Here is a 20497-nt window from a genome sequence, read left to right on the forward strand (position 1 = left end):
AATGGTATATACCCCAACAATCTCCCACTTAGACTTTTAACCATGCATTTACAACTTTTACATGTATTCCTTTCGCACGACTACCAAAATTCTTAGCCAATAAGCTCTTTGCAAAAAATAACTTACCAAGTTGTTTTCTGATGCAACTTCGTCTAGTAGTGCTTCGTCGTAACTGACCAGTTATGTACTACGATCTTTAGGGATCCTATCATGAAACTCCAAAAAAAATGTATTTCTTTTAAGGAATCCTATCATGAAATTCTCCCAAAAGTATTCACCGCACCGATCTTGGTTATTATTCTCCCACTACGACTAAGTACTACTACTATTATAGTCACACTATCAAGCATGTTTCTTTCAAGCATGTTTCCTTACGTCTATTAACGTTTCTCCCACTACTTAAATGCAATGGAACGTAAACCCTGATTCTGAACTTTTAGATGACTCGTTTGTTACCTTATTTTCTTTTAGGAGAATAAATAAACCTCCTTTCATTCTCTTTGGATATCTAATAAACATGCGTATATCCGTTCTTGATTCCACTTATCTGTTTTGCCTTTGAACACATGTGCTAGACAACCTCATATCAGAACATGATGCAGATTTGGCTTACATCCAATCCACTGTTATATGGGTATCTAAGGTACTAACTTAGAAGGAAGTAAGTTAAGAAAGTAACTCGCAGTTTCTAAGACATATTCCAAAATGAAAGAGCAAATATGAATGAGTCAATCATTAATCTTACCACCTTCAAAAGAGTCATATTTCTTTTCTCTTCCACACCAATCTATTGTAGAATACTTGGTGTAGACAATTGAAAATGCAATCCCTCTATCTAATAAGTAACTAATGAACTCTGCAAAGAGGTACTCGCCACTACGATCAAATCACAGTGACTTAATATATTTTCCCTAACGCTTTTCATTTTCTCTTTAAATACCTTGAAATTTTCAAAGCATTCGGACCTATAGAGCATTAAATAAATATATTCATATCATGAGTAATCATCTATGAATGTCACAGAATACTCAAAATCACCTCTTGCCTTGAAATTCATTATAACACACAAATCAGAATGGATTAGCTTAACTTATCATTAACTTTATTTCCTTTTAAGAGAAAAGGTCTCATAGTCATTTTCCTTCTAAATAGGACTTACAAGTTGGTAGTGCCTCCACTTTCAATGAACCTCAAAAGTTCATCCTTTGACCAACTTCGAAATCCTATTTAGATTAAAATGACCTAGACACAAGTGCCACAGATAAGTTCATTCAATTCACGAGAAAAAAAAAATCTCTTATGGGACAGATTAACATTATTCAGTTCAGAAGAGTTATTAATTTAAAGTGTTCACGCATCAATGTATGTACCACAAGAGATAAAATGTTTATCAAACTCAATAACGCAAGAGTTACAAGAAAAATAAACTAACTATCCATCTCTTGTTTGGTTAGAAACTGAAAATAAATTCTTTCTAACAGAAGTTACATATAATGCATTCTTTAAATTAATGTCTTATCGCTATCAGACAAAGTTCTTGACTAGTCGTAAGTGGGCTGGATAAAGTCTATAGAGAATTTGAGATATAATCATTAAATAGATCATTAGTTATGTAGTAAGAATAATAAAATTCAAAACACACATCACACATACAACCATGCATACTGAATAGCTAGATTCGATAGGGAAACTTAACTATTCATGCATACTGAATAGCTAGATTCGATAGGGAAACTTAACTATTCATGCAAACTATGTGAGTCATGCCAGATAATTCACCCCATAAATTAAAACAGGACCAACTCAGATGAAGAGTAAACTGCTAATTTAAGTTAGATAAATATCACTTTTAATAAACCCTAGTTCCATTGAACCAACATGTAACTCAGTTGAAGAGTCTAGATAAGCTATCAATTAACTAGGGATTGACGCACAATAATTTATTATAATGAATCTATCCGATGGGGAAGAAGACCTACGTCAACATATAAACTCATTATATCACTGTTATATACAATGGAGATCATAGAGAATGAACCCTACCACCACTATTTGAAGAAATAAAAATTTTATTTAACAAAAAATTTTCAGAAAACAGAAAAAAACCAAAAAAAACCCATCTAAACGACCTCGGATGGCCAAAAAGGGCCCAGTTCATGAGAATAGCTCATGAGTATTGCTCAGTGGGTCATTTTCGATGAACCTACCAAATTTCGAGTCAATCGGAGTTCGTCAAAAATCAGAATTCCAAAACCATGACCAATTCGGATTAAAAAAAATCTTTTTTTTCAGCCAAAATAGAAATTAAAAAACATATATATTTTTTCAGTAGTTCTTATCACATATCATCATTACCGTACTAATATACATGAATCAAGAACAACGAACAAAATTTTAAAATATGTTGAGAAAATACTCAAAATACCCCCCAACGTTTAACCAAAATCCCAATTACACACCTAACCTTTGCGTTGGTCCTATTATCCCCCTGGACAATTTTTTTTAGTATTAAAATGCCTCTTTTTTGCTGATGTGGCAGTCCAATATGCCAACCCTCAATTATTAACAGGCGCTTGTCCACACGCGCCTAGCCCACGTGCCACATCTTTAATTTCCCCCCATTTTTTATTAACCCGACCCGTAACCCACCCATTACCTAAATTAAATCACCCCCAATTCTCATATTCACAAAACCTAACCCCTAACCCAAATATCACGATCAACACCATTTTCAACCCCAATCTTTGTCAACATATTATCACGTACATAAGGCGATTTAAAGTTCATTTTTCGTTGGTGCTCATTGTTCATCTAGTAAAGGTTAGTTCTTTACATTTTTTTCTTTCAAAAAACGATACTAGGATTTTGTGCTTTGTCGCCTTACCTGAAATCTGGACTATAAAGAACAAATTTTCATAGTTCCCCAACTGTAATCAACATATTTATTATCATATTGTTTGATTTTTTTCCTTCAAAAAACGATGTAGTCTAGGGTTTTCAGTTACTGTGCATATGCTTATCATTTTTTTGATTCCGTTTGACATTAAGTTGAATTATTTGTTATTCTTTGTTTTTTTGTTTTGTATTTAGGTAGTACATGGCTGATTTTGTGTATGTAACCTTAAGATGGTACCATGGAGGTGTGTTACACTTAAATAATGGGGAACTAATATATGAAGGTGGGGAAGTTACTGATATATTCAATGTCGATATTGATATGTTGTCTTTTTTTTGAGTTGAGAGACTTTATTAAAGAATTAGGATACACAACTACTTGCACATTTAGTATTAAGCCACCTAATAGTGGCATTTTTGTAGATGTTGATAGTGATAAGGTTATTTTAAATATGACTGTGGGTTTGAATTATGGTGATATTGTGGAGGTTTTTGTCAAGAACATGGTTGATGAGGCAATTGTGGACCCACCTTTATTAGAATATGTTAGTCATGGGGATAGGGAGGAATCTTGTTCCCCTTTTCATAAAGGGGCTGATGACATAGGGGCTGATGAAAGAGGTAGTAATGAAAAGGTTGTTGAGGAGCCCTTAAATTGTCCTAATACACCTTTGTCCTTTTCTACTCAAACTTGTGAAAAAATACCACCTCCTACCTCTTATACACCTGCTGCTACTGCTGAAAACACACCACCCCATTCCTCTTTTACTTTAAATTTTTTCTCGTTCCGTAAAAAACACCTCCTACCTCTCCTACACCTGCTGTTGCTCCTGAAGAAACAGCACCCCATCCCTCTTTTCCTTGTGCTGATATTATTGCTGAAAATACAGCAGGCCCTTCTTCAAACACACCACCCCATTCCTCTTTTACTTCAAATTTTTTTTTATTCTAGAAAAAACACCTCCTACCTCTCCTACACCTGCTGTTGCTCCTGAAGAAACAACACCCCATTCCTCTTTTCCTTGTGCTGAAAATACAGCAGGCCCTTCCTCTTCTACACCTGCAGCTTCAGTTGAAAATAATCCACCCTATTGATCTTTTACTTGTGCTGCTAGTGCTGCTGAAAATACAGCAAGTCCTTCATCTTCTACACATGCTGTTCATGAAAATCTTGAAGATCTAGGTCCAGTTGGATCTGATTCCTTAGATGAGGGTTCTGATTTCTCAACTGATGATAGTGAACAATCTATAGATGACATAAAAGGGGAAGGTGAGGATGAATATGCAAGTGATGAGCCTGATGAGGCAAGAGAGTTGAGGGCTGAAAAAAGGATTGAAGTTCAGAGGAGAAAAAGAAGTGAGAGGGCAAAACCTGATAAAGGAAGAGGTTCCGGGTGAAGCTGCGTGGATCTAGGATTTGATGAAACTACAATAGGTAAGGTTAGTCTTGAGGGTAGGTTAGGAGAGATGATGAACCTTACATTGATAGTTTTGCTGATGATAGCTTTGAAATAGATGAGGATGAGGGTTGGGATGATGAAGAGGACATTGAATCTATTGGGGTAAATCTGCCAAGAAGACAAAGGTTTACAAGAAGGAAGAATGATAAGAACAAAATCATTCATGACCAAACTGCCAAGAAAGTTGTATGGCAGTTGGGTATGGTCTTTAAAGATGTTGATGAGTTTAGGAGAGCAGTAACAAAATATGTTGTTAGGAAAAGGGTTCAAGTAGAAAAGTGGGTGAAAGAGCCTACAAGGGTTAGGGTGAAGTGCAAGAATGGTTGTCCATGGATATTGTATGCTAGGCTTGATAAAACCACAGGTGATTTCCAAATGAAAACTTACATTCCAAAGCATACTTGCCTTCAAACTACCGAAACTACTTGTGTAATGCCAAGTTTATTGTTGAGACCTATAGAAAGAGAATAACCGAGCAAGTGACAAACATTAAAGTTGTTCGATTGCAAGAGCTAATTAGGACAAAGTTTAATCTTCATATTGGTAAGACCACAGTTAGAAGAGCAAGAGCAAAAGTACTGAAAGAAATCATGGGAGATCACATTCAGGAGTTTGGAAAAATCCTTGACTACAGGGATGAATTGTTAAGGACCAATCCTGGTTCCACTTGTGTAGTTAAACTTGCTGAACCAAATGCTGATGGTAGGCCTATTTTTCAGAGCTTTTATATCTATTTTGATGCTTTGAAGAAAGATTTAAGCACTGTAGAAAATGTATTGGTTTAGATGGTTGTTTTCTGAAAGGGGTTTGTAGAGGACAGTTGTTGGTAGCTGTGTGTAAAGATGGTAATAACCAAATGTTGCCTCTAGCATGGGCTATAGTGGAGTATGAAAACTAGAAAACTTGGACTTGGTTTATCAGAATTTTGAAGGAAGATTTGGCACTTGGAGAGGGACAGATTTAACATTAATAACAGATATGCAGAAGGTATGTTTCCTTGATTTTTGTTGCAATTTTTTTTCATAAAAACTTTTGTGTATTTATCTATACTAACTATTACTGTTTCAGGGACTGTTTGTTGCTATTCAAGATCTTCTACCTGTTGTTGAACACAGAAAGTGTGCTAGGCACATCTTGGCTAACTTTAGCAAAGACTGGAGAGGGCTACAAAGAACACAACAGTTTTGGAGGATTGCCAAAAGCACCTTTGAGTCTCAACTAAGGAGAAATATTGAGCTGATGAAGTTTCTTGGTCCAAAGAAAATGATGGACAAACTGATGTATTACAACATAGATTATTGATGTAAGGTCTACTTCAACACTAATGTAAAAGTAGATTCTGTAGATAACAATATGGCTGAGTGTTTTAATGCTTGGATCTTGGTCGCTGTGTATGAGTAATGCATATTTACCTTGCTGTTTGTTTGTTTTGTAGACTGTTTGTAGATAACAATATGACTGTTTGTTCATTGGCTAACTGGTAGGCACAAAACTATAATAACAATGCTTGAGGAGATTAGGGTGAAAATGATGACAAGGATTGGAACATTGAGGGAGTTTGTAAACACTTGGAGATGTCACTACTCTCTAATGTGTACGAAGGTGTTAGAGGAAAATGTTACTAGATCAATGCAATGTAACATTGAGTTTAATGGAGTTGTTGGTTTTAAAATTAGGGAAGGACTATGTCAACACACTGTGGATATTTCTAGAAGGCAGTGCAGCTGTAGGGTGTGGCAGCTAAAAGGCATTCCATGTGCACATGCTTTAGGCCGCAATTCAGTTCAAAAGGTATGATCCACTTGGCTACATTGACCATTGCTACAGCAAAGAGACTTACATAAGAACATATGAGCATGTTCTTCAACCAGTCATAAACATGGAAATGTGGCCTGTCTCTACCCACCCTAGTGTGGCTCCACCAGAGATAAAAAGCATGTCTGGTAAGCCTCAAAAAGCCAGAAGGAAAGGGGCAGGTGAAATTCCAAAGTCTGGGAAGATGCCAAGAATTGGAATAGCCATGACTTGTAGCAACTGCCATAATAGAGGCCACAACAAGAGAGGGTGTCCAAAAAAAGACTCAGCAGCATGGACAGAACCAGCAAGTTCTAGCAGGGGAAGGGCCAACACATCACAACCACCATCTTCAAGCAAGGTCATGGGGAGACCAAAGGTAACTCCCATTTTTATCAATTATGATATTTTGTAGTTAATGTCTTGATAATTTCTGATATGTACACATTTATATGTATGAAAGAAACCACCAACAAAACTAGTACCTGTTGAAAAGAGGCCAAGAGGAAGACCTAGGAAAACTGCCCAAGCAGTAGGAAATAGTCCTGCACCAGCTGAAGTTCATGTTTCATGTTCTGCACCTGCAGCAACTAGTGTATAACCCACTGCTAAAAGAGGAAGAGAAAGTGGCACCAGTGCACTATATAAAAGGCCTAGAGTCATGGGAATGGGTGTTTTCCAGGCAGAAAATGGGTTCAAAGTTGTTAATGTGAGTGCCTTAGTAAGCTCAAGTGTTCTTTTATGTGTTGTTTCCATTACTAACTTCTTGTTATTATTTGTGTGAACAGCCTGGCATGTCAAGCAGCAGGATTGTCTCAACTGGTAAAGCAAAGGTGACCAGATCAGCAGAGGTAACTGGTGACATTGGCTACAAGCCAAGTGCAAATAGTAAGCTGAAATGGAGAGGCAATGAAGCAATCACAACCAGGAAACTACAAGAGATACAACAGAAAAATGACAAGAGGTAGAGGTAAATCGACAAACCCAAGCCAAGAAAGCACACATTCACGCGTCCAAGCACCTATGGAAAATCTAATTATGATGAAAACTCCCTGCAGCTTCTTAAATGTACACATTTATGGATTGACATTTTAGTATTTTGTCTTGTTAATTAATGGTCAACTGATCAAGTTTGTGTTCGTTTTTGCCTTGTCTTTTAATCAAAACAACATTACAGTAAGCTTGCTATACCATTTCAGCTTGACATAGCTGTTTAACGTGTACAAATTCCATTTCAGCTTGACATAGCTGTTTAACGTGTACAAATTCAGGTTGGGCATGAATTTAATATGGTCAACAAAGGTTATTCAAGGCACTAAATCTAACATGGTCAAGGACCATTAAATGGCCTATTAATTCGGTTGTAACCTATCTGTATAACACAACATACACACACACCATATCACACATTCACTACACTAAACTACAACAACAACATCAACGTGCAACTAGCAGCAAGCACAACAAACACAACAACATGTAACATCTACATCATACCAAAAGAAGATGCTAGCTTTCTTTATGAAAAAGTTAACCCATTCTTACGTGTAAACCAATGATTTTGTAAGGTTTTTTATATTTGTTATTATTATTTGATTTACATGAAAACCGATGATGTAAACTTTCTTTTTTGTTTATTGAAGATACTTTCACATGAACATCATGACATTTTTCCAACGAGAACAACACATGCCGTGTTAAAATATCAAGATGACACCATTCACAAGATGACGTTCAGAATTGGAAAAAAAGCTCGTTTATGCCAAGGGTGGAAGGCATTTATAGATTCAAAAGGTTTGAAAGAGGAGACACACTAGAGATTTGGGTGTGTGAATGTGAGTGTGGAGATGGCATAGGGTTTCATGTATTTAAAAAAGAGATAGAGATCATAAATATTGATTAGTAGATCTCTATTGTTCAATTGTCTATGTTTAACATCTCCGTGTATGCTACTATTTTGATTAAGAAAATGATTAATGTTATATAGATGTGATTTTGATTTTAATTTCGGATAAACACTTCAAAACACCTTAACATCAAACTTCTTCATTCATACATGATAAATAGATGTATATGTTACAAATTTGCCATAACAAAAGGCAAACAAAACATAACATAGCCGAGACACTACCACCACTACCACTATCTATGGCAATTTGATTTTTCCATTGTTTGAATTGCCACTACGGAATACAAAACTTATGAACACAACAACAACACAAACAACAAAACAAAAAAACGAAATTCCTATGGAACATACCCCCTTTAGTCTTCCTTGTGTCTTCTTTTTTTGGTCCATCAACCTCGACCAAACCCATGTCAACACTAACCGAATTATTATCGTTAGTAGTGATCTCATCCAATTCCATCTTCAAACTCCCATATTGCACCAATTCCTTCTCTAAATCTCTAATTTTGTTAACCAATTTTGGGAGGATAAATTTTGATCTTGGATCAACTTCATCTCTGTCCCTCCAACGAAAAAACTTGCATTTTTGAGCCTGAAAAATAGCAAAACAGAGCATAATTTTACAAATTTAATTTTTCAATAAATCAAAAAATAGGAGCAAGACCATACACCATAATAGGGCCAAGACCAGTATCTTCTTCCAGGGTTATTTTTGGACCAAGAAGTTTGCATTTGCAACAAATTCCTGTGTTGACATTGGATTACGGTTCTAAGCATAGGATCACTCTCATCCATACACAATCGACCAAGGTCAATTTTTTCCATAACAAACCCTAAGAAATGAAAATGACTAAATATGAGCAAGAATTACTCAAGAAATTTAAAACAATAAATTTCACATGAACTAATTTAAAGAGAAATAAACCCTAACTAACGAACCTCTTTCCAACGATTGGAGCGATTAAGGTGTTGATTTTTGGAGCTGTAATGATTGGAGTGGTTGAAGTTATGGAGTTGTTTGCTTTTTTGACAAAAAAATAGAGATGGGTATTAAATAGGGTGAAGAAGAAGATGAAGTAGCCATTGGGTGTAAAAATGGAGGGAATTTAATTTATCTATGTGGCATCTATGTGGCAGTCCAGTTGGCATTTTAAACACGTCAGATGCTGTTTTTTAAAGGTTATAACACGCCACTGAGCGGTGTAGTCACGCTCTTGTCCACATCAGCAAAAAAAAGGCATTTTAATACTGAAAAAAATTGTTCAGGGGGTAATAGGACCAACGCAAAGGTTAGGTGTGTAGTTGGGATTTTGGTCAAACGTTGGGAGGTATTTTGAGTATTTTCTCAAATATGTTTACATAATCTCAGTGTTGCTTTATGGAAATTAGCATGTTTATGTAATCATCATTGAAAATAAAATTCAAAATACACCACATAGATATCCATGCATCTTGAACAACAAATTTCAATATAAAGGAACAATTCATGCAACATATATATGTGATGCCAGATATTCACTCTATAAATTTAAAACCAGAGCTAACTCAGACGAAGAGTATGCTGCTAATTTAAGCCAAGTGAATATCATTATCATTATCTCTAGTTCCATTGACCCAACATGTAACTCATATGGAGAGTTAATACAAGTTATCAATAACTAGTGATTATACATAGTGACAACCCATAATAAATCTATCCGATGGGGAGGAAAATCTAAAGTCAACACATAAATTTATTATTTCACTAGTATTTAGTCATGAAAACCATAAGGAAGAATCTCTCTCACCATTAGATCATAGCCAAGTAATTTTTCCTAAAAAAAATAATAATAATTTTTCAGAAAACGAAAATTGCCCAAAACACCATCTAAACAACCGCAAATTGCCGAAAAACGACATCTTACTGGGTCATTTCCGATGAACCTACCGAATTTCAGATCCATCAGAGTTCGTAATCTTCCAAATCTCTAAATCTATGACCAAATTCGAAAAATAACTTATTCAGGCGATTCAAGAAAAAATAATAATAATCTGATCCATATCCTTATCATATATCAATTCATGTTGAATCATCATGTGTGATCATGTTCTAGATTCTACATAAATAAAACCGATATAAAGAATATCGTTTTCATACTTAAAACAAATTTTAATCCGAAAGAACAACCTAAAAACCCATCTAAATAGCCTCAAAGATTATTTCTTACTATGTGTTTCCAATACACACACCAAATTTCAGGTCAATAAGAGTTTGTGAAATTCTTTATCTCCACAACTAACTAAATTCGTCAAAATAACCGTTTTAGGCATAGCTAATGATGAAATAATCTAATTCAGGTTTCTATTCTCCTTTATAATTATCCATGAGCACAAGGTATACTTTTTGTTTCTATTTCTTGGTAAAACACACACCTGCTTACAACAAATTGTCCACTCGATTAATACACCTGAGAATCCAAGATATTATGTTTCTCCCTTTCGGGTGAAAACTTCAATATCTCTTCTCATGAATTAATTAAGCATTACTAGTATCTAAAGGTAAATCTACCTTTCAATAGATAATACCCTATCATTAGCGTACACATATCTAGAACAATTTACATACGGTACATTGAGCATACTTCAATGACTCAAATAAATAGACCACATTAGTAATTCCTATTTATTAATCATAGCTCTCAATCCGTAGATTAATATTATCCCATATTATATTAAGAATTATATATATATATATATATATATATATATATATATATATATATATAGATATATATATTTGATATAATTATATATATATATATATATATATATATATATATATATATATGAGGATTATACATATGTAATAAATCAAATCCCATATATATAAAATTGTTCAACAAAAGGAAAAAGGTAAAATTTTCTAATGCAAAGATGTACCAGTGGCTGTCACCGCCACTTACTCCATAAAGGGCGTATGATTTCATCTCCTTTTGTTTTAAGAGTTTTGACAAAGTAAAACACGATTAGAACAAGAGTTTCCTCCCCAAGAAAAAAGGGATCCTTAACTTGCTTCAAAACTTTACTGCCAAAGGAGACCTAGCCGCCACAACTCATTAGCTCTCAAAACAAAAACACAAATCATTTTTCAATGAAAGCACTTTATAATGGAGTATGAGATATGGATAAAACAATTACTACTAACTTTATAGTTACTGAACTTAAAAAATTCTCTCTCTACTCTCTCCGTACAAATTAGATCGTTGATAATAACGGTCACCTCTCCACCGTATCTCCGCCACGAAACGCCTCATGGCGCCTTTGGACGGAGACCCACCTGCAATTCAAGACCAAGAACAATTCCTTCCCCTCAAATCTAATACTCCCAAAGATCCAAATTCACCTACATATGCTAATTCGCTAATAACAATTTCAAACCCTCAAACCATTGGCCACCGGAAAACGAGAGAATCAGTGATAGCAAGGCAAACCACCCACAATGGAGGCCCAGCAGTCATCTTCAATTTGAAAGAGTACTATGGAATCATGGCTTCCGAATGCCCTCTTACCCTTGTTGGGAAATTCCTCAAACCCCGTCCTCAAATTGAAAGGATTAGATCCAGATTCAAGGAGCTCTTCCCAGTCAGAGGTACAAAGATTGGGGTTTTCGACAACTATATTGTTTTCTTGGATTTCACTAACGAAGATGATTTCAACACTGCCTGGTTCAGAAGAGTGATTGAAATCGAAGGAATGCAAATGTGGCTACAGAAATGGTCGCCGGATTTCAAACCGGATGAGGATATACCTATTGCTCCGATATGGGTTCTTCTTCCAGCTATTCCTTATCATTTGCATACTTGGCACTATGTTAAACAAGTAGTTAGTCAAATTGGTACTCCGTTGACTCTAGATATGGCTACTAATGGTCGGACAAGGCCAAGTATGGCCAAAGTTAGAGTAGAAGTGAATCTGCTAAAGAACCACCCTAACAGTTTATGGATAGGACTTGAAGATGAAAATACTCCTTTGAGAGGATTTAGCTAAAAGATTGAATACGAGAACATGCCGAAATACTGCAAACATTGTAAGAAGCTAGGACACAACAATATGAACAGCAAGGTATTAGAAAGGATAAGAGCTAGTGAAAAAGAAAAAGAAAGTACTGATAAGGTGGATGGGAACTTGGAAGTACCACCTAATTGGAACAATAAGGAAGGTGAAGGAAGCAGTAACCAAGGAAATGGGCAAATTCAAGAGGAGAAACAAGATGAGCCTAGTTTAGGCAACACTGCTAAGGATAACAACAATATACATAAAGATGCCCCAACTATAGTAGAAATGATCATTAACAATAGCAACAAGAGTAAGAAAAAGCAGAAAAAGAAAAATGTACCAAAAAAAGAAAAACAAAGTTACTTTCAAGGCTACTATGTCGCATATGGGCCAAAGAAAAAACAAAAACAAAGCTGAGAAGAATGATGCCAATAATGAGGACACCAATGTTATGCATCCTGAACAAGATCAACACATGGAAAATGGAAATGAGAACTCCAATAACATTGTGAACCATGATAGTAGTGATGGAAACAAAAATTACATTGTGGAGAATTCTGAAAATGAAGGTAGCAGTGAAGAAAAGGTTGAAAACATCCTAGAAAATGAAGCCAACAGTGAAGAGAGGATGGAAAACACTTTTCAATCCTCAAACAATCAGGGGGAAGATTCTGAACAATAACAAATTGTGGGTAACATCTATTGCAATATCAACAACATTGACACTTCTACTAGTTTACCATTAGAAGTGAAGAGAATGGAGGGTATTCAATTAGTAGTTGATTTTGGAGGGAAGCAATCCAAAGGAGCAATCCATTGATCAACCAACTAAACCACCAGATCCTAGTAGTGAGGTAGATATGATTCAGAGTAAACACTTTAAAAATATTCAGTCTAACTCTATGGAGAACAACAATGACATGGATGCTATGGAAACTACTCAACAAAACTATGAGGAACATGAAGACAACAATGATAATATTGAACAGAAGGGAGGAAGAAGCAGACACAGAGGAAAAAGCAAGAAAACAAAGGAAAGATCCAAATCTGTTGGTAAAGTGAAGGATCACAAACAAAATACATCCACTCTAGAATTCCATGATTAGTGCAATTTTACGAATATAAGAGGGGTAAGGTCCAAAAAGGCCATTCACAGACTCAAATACCTTGTCAATATTAACAAAGTGGTTTTTATAGCTATTATGGAACCTTTTGTCAATATGAACAAAATTAAAGGTTACAAAAAATTTCTTGGTTTTCAACATTGCTTAACCAACACCAATGGTAAGATATGGTGCTTATGGGATCACCTGGATCAGGCTAAGGTGATAGAAAATGAGGAAGAACATCTTACTGTTGAACTTAAAGACATAGGAAACAATGAAATTGTCATTTCCTCTGTTTATGCAAAATGTACTTCAGAAGAAAGAAGGGATTTATGGGACAGCTTGGAGAACATCAGCAATAATATTATTGGACCATGGTGTATTGGAGGGGACTTCAATGCCATAATGGATCCAAATGAGAAACAGGGAGGAAGACCTCATCGAGCTCAAAGGTGTTTTGATTTCATAAGCACTATGGAGGCTTGTAGTATGACTGATGTGGGATTTACAGGTCCAAGATTCACATGGTGTAACAAAAGAAGACCAAACAAAAGGATATGGAAAAGGCTAGATAGAGTCTTTGTTAATGATCACTGGTCACAAAAATTTCATACTAATTCTGTGAAGCATTTGGTCAGAACTGGATCTGACCATAGGCCTCTTTTAATGAGATGTCATTCTGATCAGAAAGATTTCATAAAATACTTTAGGTTCCTAAATTTTTGGACAGATCAGAGTGACTTCCTAGATATTGTCCAAGAATCATGGAATATGAATGTCACTGGAAATGCTATGTGGAGATTGCAAAATAAACTGAAAAGTCTCAGTTAGAAGCTAAGTCAATGGTCTAGAGACTCTATTGGAGATGTCTATGAACAAGTGACTGCTTGGGAGAATAAAATCCAAGATTTGGAAGAATTAGATCTTCTGTATAATTCTGATCATAGCAGGGAAGATCTCAACAGGGGACATGCTGAATATGTCAGATGGCTCAACATTCAGGAATCAATCTTCAGACAAAAATCTCATATCAAGTGGTTCAAGGATGGTGATTGCAATAGCAAATTCTTTCATAGTGTCCTTAGGGCCGGAAGGAATAAGTTATGCATTCATAGAATCAAGAATCATAATGATAGATGGGTGCAAGGGGAGGATAGATTTGTAAGTACAACTATCAGACACTTCAAATGCATGTTCAATCTGGCCCAACCTACTATGAATCATTCTTTGTTGAATTGTATTCCTCGGTTGATTAATGAGGAGGACAATGATTTCTTGAGCAAGATGCCTGAAGAAGATGAAATCAGAGAGGCCATATTCAGTATGAGTCCAACTAGTGCAGCTGGACCGGATGGCTTCAATGGTATGTTCTTTCAATTTTGTTGGACTATTATTAAGCATGATATCATTGATTTTGTCTGTGATTTCTTTAAGGGTAAGAGTCTAACAAAATTCTACACTCATACATGTCTTGCATTAATTCCTAAAATTGATAATCCATCATCTTTCTCTGATATGAGACCTATTAGTCTTAGCAACTTTACCAATAAAATTATTTCTAAAATCATCTCTAGAAGACATAATCCATTTCTGTCCAAGCTTATCTCTTTAAATCAAAGTGGTTTCATCACTGGTAGGCTTATAACTGAGAATGTTATGTTAGCTCAAGAAATTGTTCATAACATTTCAAAAACTAACAGTGGTGGTAATATTGTTTTGAAGTTAGATATGGCTAAGGCTTATGATAGACTTTCATGGTCTTTCCTCACTAATGTCCTTAAAAGGTTTGGTTTTTCTGAGTTCTGGATTAATCTTGTTAGTAGGCTCATTTCAAATGTTTGGTACATTAATGGAACCAAGAATGGTTTCTTCTCATCATCTCAAGGACTTAAGCAAGGTGATCCTCTCTCCCTTTCTTTGTTCATTTTGGCTGCTGAAGTACTATCAAGGAGTCTTAACAACCTCCTTAATAATAACAGCTTTATTCCTTTCACTATGAGCCAGAGAGGACCTCTCATAAACCATCTTGCCTATGCTGATGACATTGTCATTTTCAGCAGTGGCAATAGCAAGTCTGTTAAAATCATTATGAAACAGATTAGGCTATATGAGAAGTTCTCTGGGCAAAAGGTGAACCAAAATAAAAGCTTCTTCCTTACTAATACAAAGACTTGTGCTTACAGGATCAACAAGCTGAGAAAGTGTACAGGTTTTCTAGAAAAGCCATTCCCTTTCACCTACTTGGGATGCCCTATCTACATTGGTATTAAGAAGATATGCTATTTTGATAACATGGTAACCAAGGTGGTGAAAAGGTTGAATGGGTGGCAAGGTAAAATGCTTACTTATGGGGGCAAAAAGGTGTTGATTAAGAGTGTTCTTCAAGCTTTAACTACCTACACTCTCATTGCTATTAGCCCCCCTAAGGGCACCATTAATCTTATCCAAAAGCACTTTGCCAGATTTTTTTAGGGTACTAATGGAGATAGATCTAAATACCATTGGAGATCTTGGGAAAATTTGTGCTACCCTAAAGATGAGGAAGGTATTGGCATTAGAGATATGCATGATATTGCTAGTACTCTTGCTATTAAAAGATGGTGGCGATATAGAACTCAACCTTCTCTTTAGGCTGAATTTATGAAAGCCAAATACTGCATTCGAGCTCATACTGTGTCCAAGAAATGGTGTTCTGGTAATTCTCAGGCCTGGAAATCACTTGTGATAGCTACGGAAAAAGCAGAACCTAACATTGTTTGGAAAATTAATGATGGAGAATGTAATATTTGGTGGGACAATTGGACTGAAAAAGGAGCTTTGGCTACTCTATTTCCTGACAACATTATCAACCTAAAGGCTAAAGTCAAGGACTACATCACTGATGGCATATGGAATCTGCACAGACTCAGAAATCTGCTTCCTGAACACATGGTGCAACACCTTAATATTCAAATTGGCTAGCCTGACCAAAGAGACTATGCTTACTGGAAGCTTACTCAGGATGGAAAATTTGCTAACTATACTGCTTGGAATATGGTTAGACAAACTAGAAACAAGAATGTTGAGGTCAATCAGGTATGGCATCAATGCATTCCCTTTAAAATATCATTTCTAACTTGGAGAATTCTTTTCAGAAAACTTCCATTCAATAAAGTAGTGAACAACCTTGGAAGGCAAGGAAGACAAATAACATCAACATGCTATTGTTGCACTACACCTGTAAATGAAACCATGCAGCATGTTTTCATTGAAGGAAATGCTGCTGATTACATCCGGAAGCTGTTTGGAGGACCTTTGGGGATTAGGCACGAACACTGGTCACCTAAAAGAATTATGAAGACCTGGAGAGATATAAAGCATCATAACAACATTCACAAGCTACTGTATCAAATTGTCCCCATCTGTATCTTGTGGGAAATTTGGAAAAGCTGGACTTCATGTAAATTTGGAGAACAAAAGAAGTTCAGTACTAGAAGAATGGAGAATCAAATTTTATGGACTGTTAAAGCTGCCCTTGGTGTTGCATTTCCCAGATGTAACCTGATGAATAATTGTCAAAACTGGCCTCAAGTTTGTCAAACTGTTGAAAGACTTAGACCAGTGGTCCTTTGTAAAACTGTAAGTTGGATCAAACCTTTCGAGGGGAGATATAAACTTAACAGTGATGGGAGTTTTTCGAGTAACAATGCTAGAGCAGGGATTGGTGGAGTCATAAGAAATGCTAATGGTGACTTGGTTATGGCATATTCCATTCCTATCATATGTGATAGTAATAACCAAGCAAAAGCTCAAGCTGCTAGATATGGAGTGAATTGGTGCAAGCAAAACAACATCAGAAATTTTGATTTGGAATTGGACTCAATGATCATCACTGACATGATAAGAAATGAGGACACTTCCAATCTCAAGCTCAGAATGGTCATCAAGGATATACTGTTGAACATCAACAAGGGTGAAACCAAAATATACCACTATTTTAGGGAAGCCAATCAGGTGACAGACTTCTTGGCAAAACTGGCATCGTCAAGTGGAATGGGCACCTTCTACTATTCTTTTCAACATCTTCCAAAAGAAGTGAAGGGATCCTTTCAACTAGATAAATGTCAACTTCCTAGTATTAGAAGAAGATTTGACAAAGCTAATTTTTTTATGAGCTAATTCTTTTGTTAATATGGGAAGAGACATTGTATAGGCTAATCTCTTCCCTTGAAGATTGTTATCTTACAATTTTCCTTTTGCTATTTGAGGTAAGGTACATGTCCCCCTCACTTTGTAATGCTTTTAAAAGAAATAGACATGGTAGGGGTCAAAGCCTAACCCCCCAACACCAATGGATAATACCTTGGTGATGACTTAAAATTAAAAAAAAATAAAAAAAGGTATGGATAAAAAAATTTCCAGCCGAACGACTAGACAGATTTATTTAACCGTGGGCAGCGAAAAACACAACAAGCGTACAATTTTTCGACAAGACTATAAATCAAGAAACCTACATATAATCGGACATATATGTACTATCTAGGTTATCTATTTAGATGCAAGTAAGCTCTTGATGCCAATTGATGGAATACAGGCATAAACAGCGGAAGCAAATAGCCAGGATCGAACTTGCATGTAATATAGACAACACATAATCAAGATATTAATCAAAAATAAAATTGATACTTATCTCTTGAAGCGTGACCGCGACCAAGAATCGAATCTTCAACCATGAACACACTCCATCCACGAGATCGTCATCCTTCAGTTCCACAGTAACCCGAATAATACCAGAATTTGCGAAATTCGTGTGGGCAAATTTCTATGGAAAAAGTGTAGAAACTTGTAAAATACCGCTATTTTATAACTGCAGGTTTTAGGGTTTTCACCCTTTTTCCAAAACCTGCTGGGTCTTTATTTTCCACCAAGAAATAATATTTCATTTAATTCTTTATTATTCGGGCACAAATGAGGGACACATAATTTAATTAACGAGGCTTCCTATTATGGAATTAATTCAAAATATCCGAATTAATCCTACCATACTATCGTAACTGCACTCCTCGGTCAATTTCGAAATCTTTCATTAAATCTTATTTAACTCCCCATGTTAAGATTACAAATACCAATTAATTAAATTAAATTATTGACAATTTAATTCATTGTCTAATTAAATCCTTTATACTTCCGCTTAACTTATTTTATGTGACAAACACAAAATCCACCTGCAGAGTTTTCACATGAAAACTTATAAGCATCCATAAAGGGGTATCATCAATCTCAAAGTTGAGACATGGATTCTATCAACTAATTATTATTTCACAAATGTATTTTGCCATTATCCAATTTGCCAGGAATACATAGACCCGCAATTGAATCGTACCTTTTAATAAATCAAAATAATGAACAAATCACATTGATCATAATAATCATATCAAGATTAAGAGTATAAGTACATTTAATGAGCTAGAGAGGTTGTTTTATATATTCAGTACAAAAACACTTATCTCTACTTGGTCCGTTCAATACACACAAAATGTACTAGCACAAGAAGTTGGAATAAGCTCATTCCCATAAACAAGATAAATTATATTTTAATCTCGTGCTACAATCATCCCGATGGCTTTGTCCAATTTCCATCTTAGATTGTTACATGAACTTTATACTTATAAGAACCGATGATTTAATCTTCCGTGTATAAGCTAAACTCTATACACTAAATCATCTACTATATAAGTAAAGGACACACATACTAGTACATGATCTATTTAACTCTTTATTAAAATTGAATAAATAATTGTTCTATAATAAATACTATATCCAAACACATGGTTAATAGTATATATCCCAACACATACAACATTGATTTTCAATAGAAAATCATGCACAATGTAATTATTTCCAAAATGAGACAAGTAATTATCTAGTTATAAATTTAACTCAACAGGCATATGATCTTGCCATAGGACTAGCTCTTGGTGATCTTGGAAGCTCAGACACCCTATTTCCAAAAGGATCATAATAAATCACTCCAGAAAATTGTGGTGGCTGGCATCTTTCACCCATCAAGATTTGTTTCTGCCACAATCCACCTTCATGTCCAAATCCTTCTCTTTCATTTGAACCATTTTTTATCACATTTGATTTTTCACCATACTTTTTTGGCATGGTCTTAGTGCTTATAGTTGTGATGAGTTGCTTTGGTGAAGTTAATAATGGTGACTTCGAAGCTAATATTCTCTCTTCATTGGTTTCTTCATTAGCCATATGGTATTTTCTTGATGCTCTTGATCTTCCATGTTTAGCACATAGGGCTATGACAGCTATTATTGAAAGAAATAAACCTATTGCTAATGGCATGGAACATAAGCTTTGATCACCATTATTTCTTGAGATTAATAAACGAACCATCTTTGGAAAATAAGAAAAATATTTGTGTTAGAGTATTTTCTAGGGAAACTAGGAGGAGAAAAAGAAAAGAAGTGGTTTCAAGAATTGGAGAATTATTTTGAAGGAGTATTATGAGCATATATATATATATGTTGATGTTGTAAAAATGTCAACACTAATTGTAGTAGTTGAAAGGAGGAGGAAAAATTCAACTCTAATATGATACTCATTGTTATTTAATAACTCAATAATTAACACACCCTCAGGACACGCCTGAGTTTTATTTTTACAAAGTCAGCTTTAATCAAATCAAATCAAATAAACCATTTTCTTCGAGAAATAATTTCGCAGTTTGTTTCTTTTATGACTTTCTAAATTATAAGTTTACTTTTTATGACCTTTAGACAAAGTCTTTAATAACATATATACTCTCCATCTCAAAATAAGTGTCATCTTAGCAAAAATCACACCTATTAAGAAAACAATAATTATAATGTGGAGTTTACTAAGCTACCCCTATTTATTAGATTTTTTTGAGAATTGAGCAATATTAAAAAGGACTACTTTTTTAATGCTAAGGCACAGTTGGAAACACATTTCAATTTTTGTCTTGAATTTCTAAGGTGACACTTATTTTGGAACAATTTCTTTTGCTAAGATGACACTTATTTTGAAAAGGAGGGAGAATATTATTACTCAAACTTCATTATCACTTCTCACGTATAATAAAAATAATCATATAAGTGCAATTTGTAATAACCTGAATACTCAGAAATAAATTTCCCAAAATTAAATTCATAATTTTCTCAAACCCCCCCCCCCCCTCCGGGCCCTTCTCCTGCAGCTGGAGGAAAAACTTCAAAACAAAACAAAAAATAGAATTTATTTTTGAGTTTAACTTCTTTACTCTGTTGAAAATTATTATAATG

The 20497-nt window shown here is 35.1% G+C and overlaps 2 protein-coding genes across 2 annotated transcripts; one reads left to right on the forward strand and one right to left on the reverse strand.

Moving 5' to 3' along the window:
- The first annotated feature begins 6593 nt into the window (after window positions 1–6593).
- On the forward strand, window positions 6594–7152 carry LOC132060840 (uncharacterized). The gene is made up of 2 exons (XM_059453749.1): window positions 6594–6858; window positions 6955–7152. Exons 1-2 carry the CDS (start codon window positions 6713–6715, stop codon window positions 7115–7117), a joined length of 309 nt encoding a protein of 102 aa, XP_059309732.1. The 5' UTR covers window positions 6594–6712; the 3' UTR covers window positions 7118–7152.
- An 11966-nt stretch (window positions 7153–19118) lies between these two features.
- On the reverse strand, window positions 19119–19589 carry LOC132061425 (uncharacterized). Its single transcript, XM_059454248.1, has one exon. It carries the CDS (start codon window positions 19587–19589, stop codon window positions 19119–19121), a length of 471 nt encoding a protein of 156 aa, XP_059310231.1.
- Between the last annotated feature and the right edge of the window lie 908 nt (window positions 19590–20497).

The sequence above is a fragment of the Lycium ferocissimum genome, chromosome 6 (assembly GCF_029784015.1).
Source record: "Lycium ferocissimum isolate CSIRO_LF1 chromosome 6, AGI_CSIRO_Lferr_CH_V1, whole genome shotgun sequence".
NCBI classification, from domain to species: Eukaryota; Viridiplantae; Streptophyta; class Magnoliopsida; order Solanales; family Solanaceae; genus Lycium; species Lycium ferocissimum.

Excerpts from the sequence above, each read along its gene's own strand:
- LOC132060840 (XM_059453749.1), top strand. The coding sequence starts at position 6,713 with ATGTTTCATGTTCTGCACCTGCAGCAACTAGTGTATAACCCACTGCTA. Across the intron at positions 6,859-6,954 it reads ATGGGTTCAAAGTTGTTAAT|CAGGATTGTCTCAACTGGTA; the intron begins GTGAGTGCCTTA and ends CATGTCAAGCAG.
- LOC132061425 (XM_059454248.1), bottom strand. The coding sequence starts at position 19,589 with ATGGTTCGTTTATTAATCTCAAGAAATAATGGTGATCAAAGCTTATGT.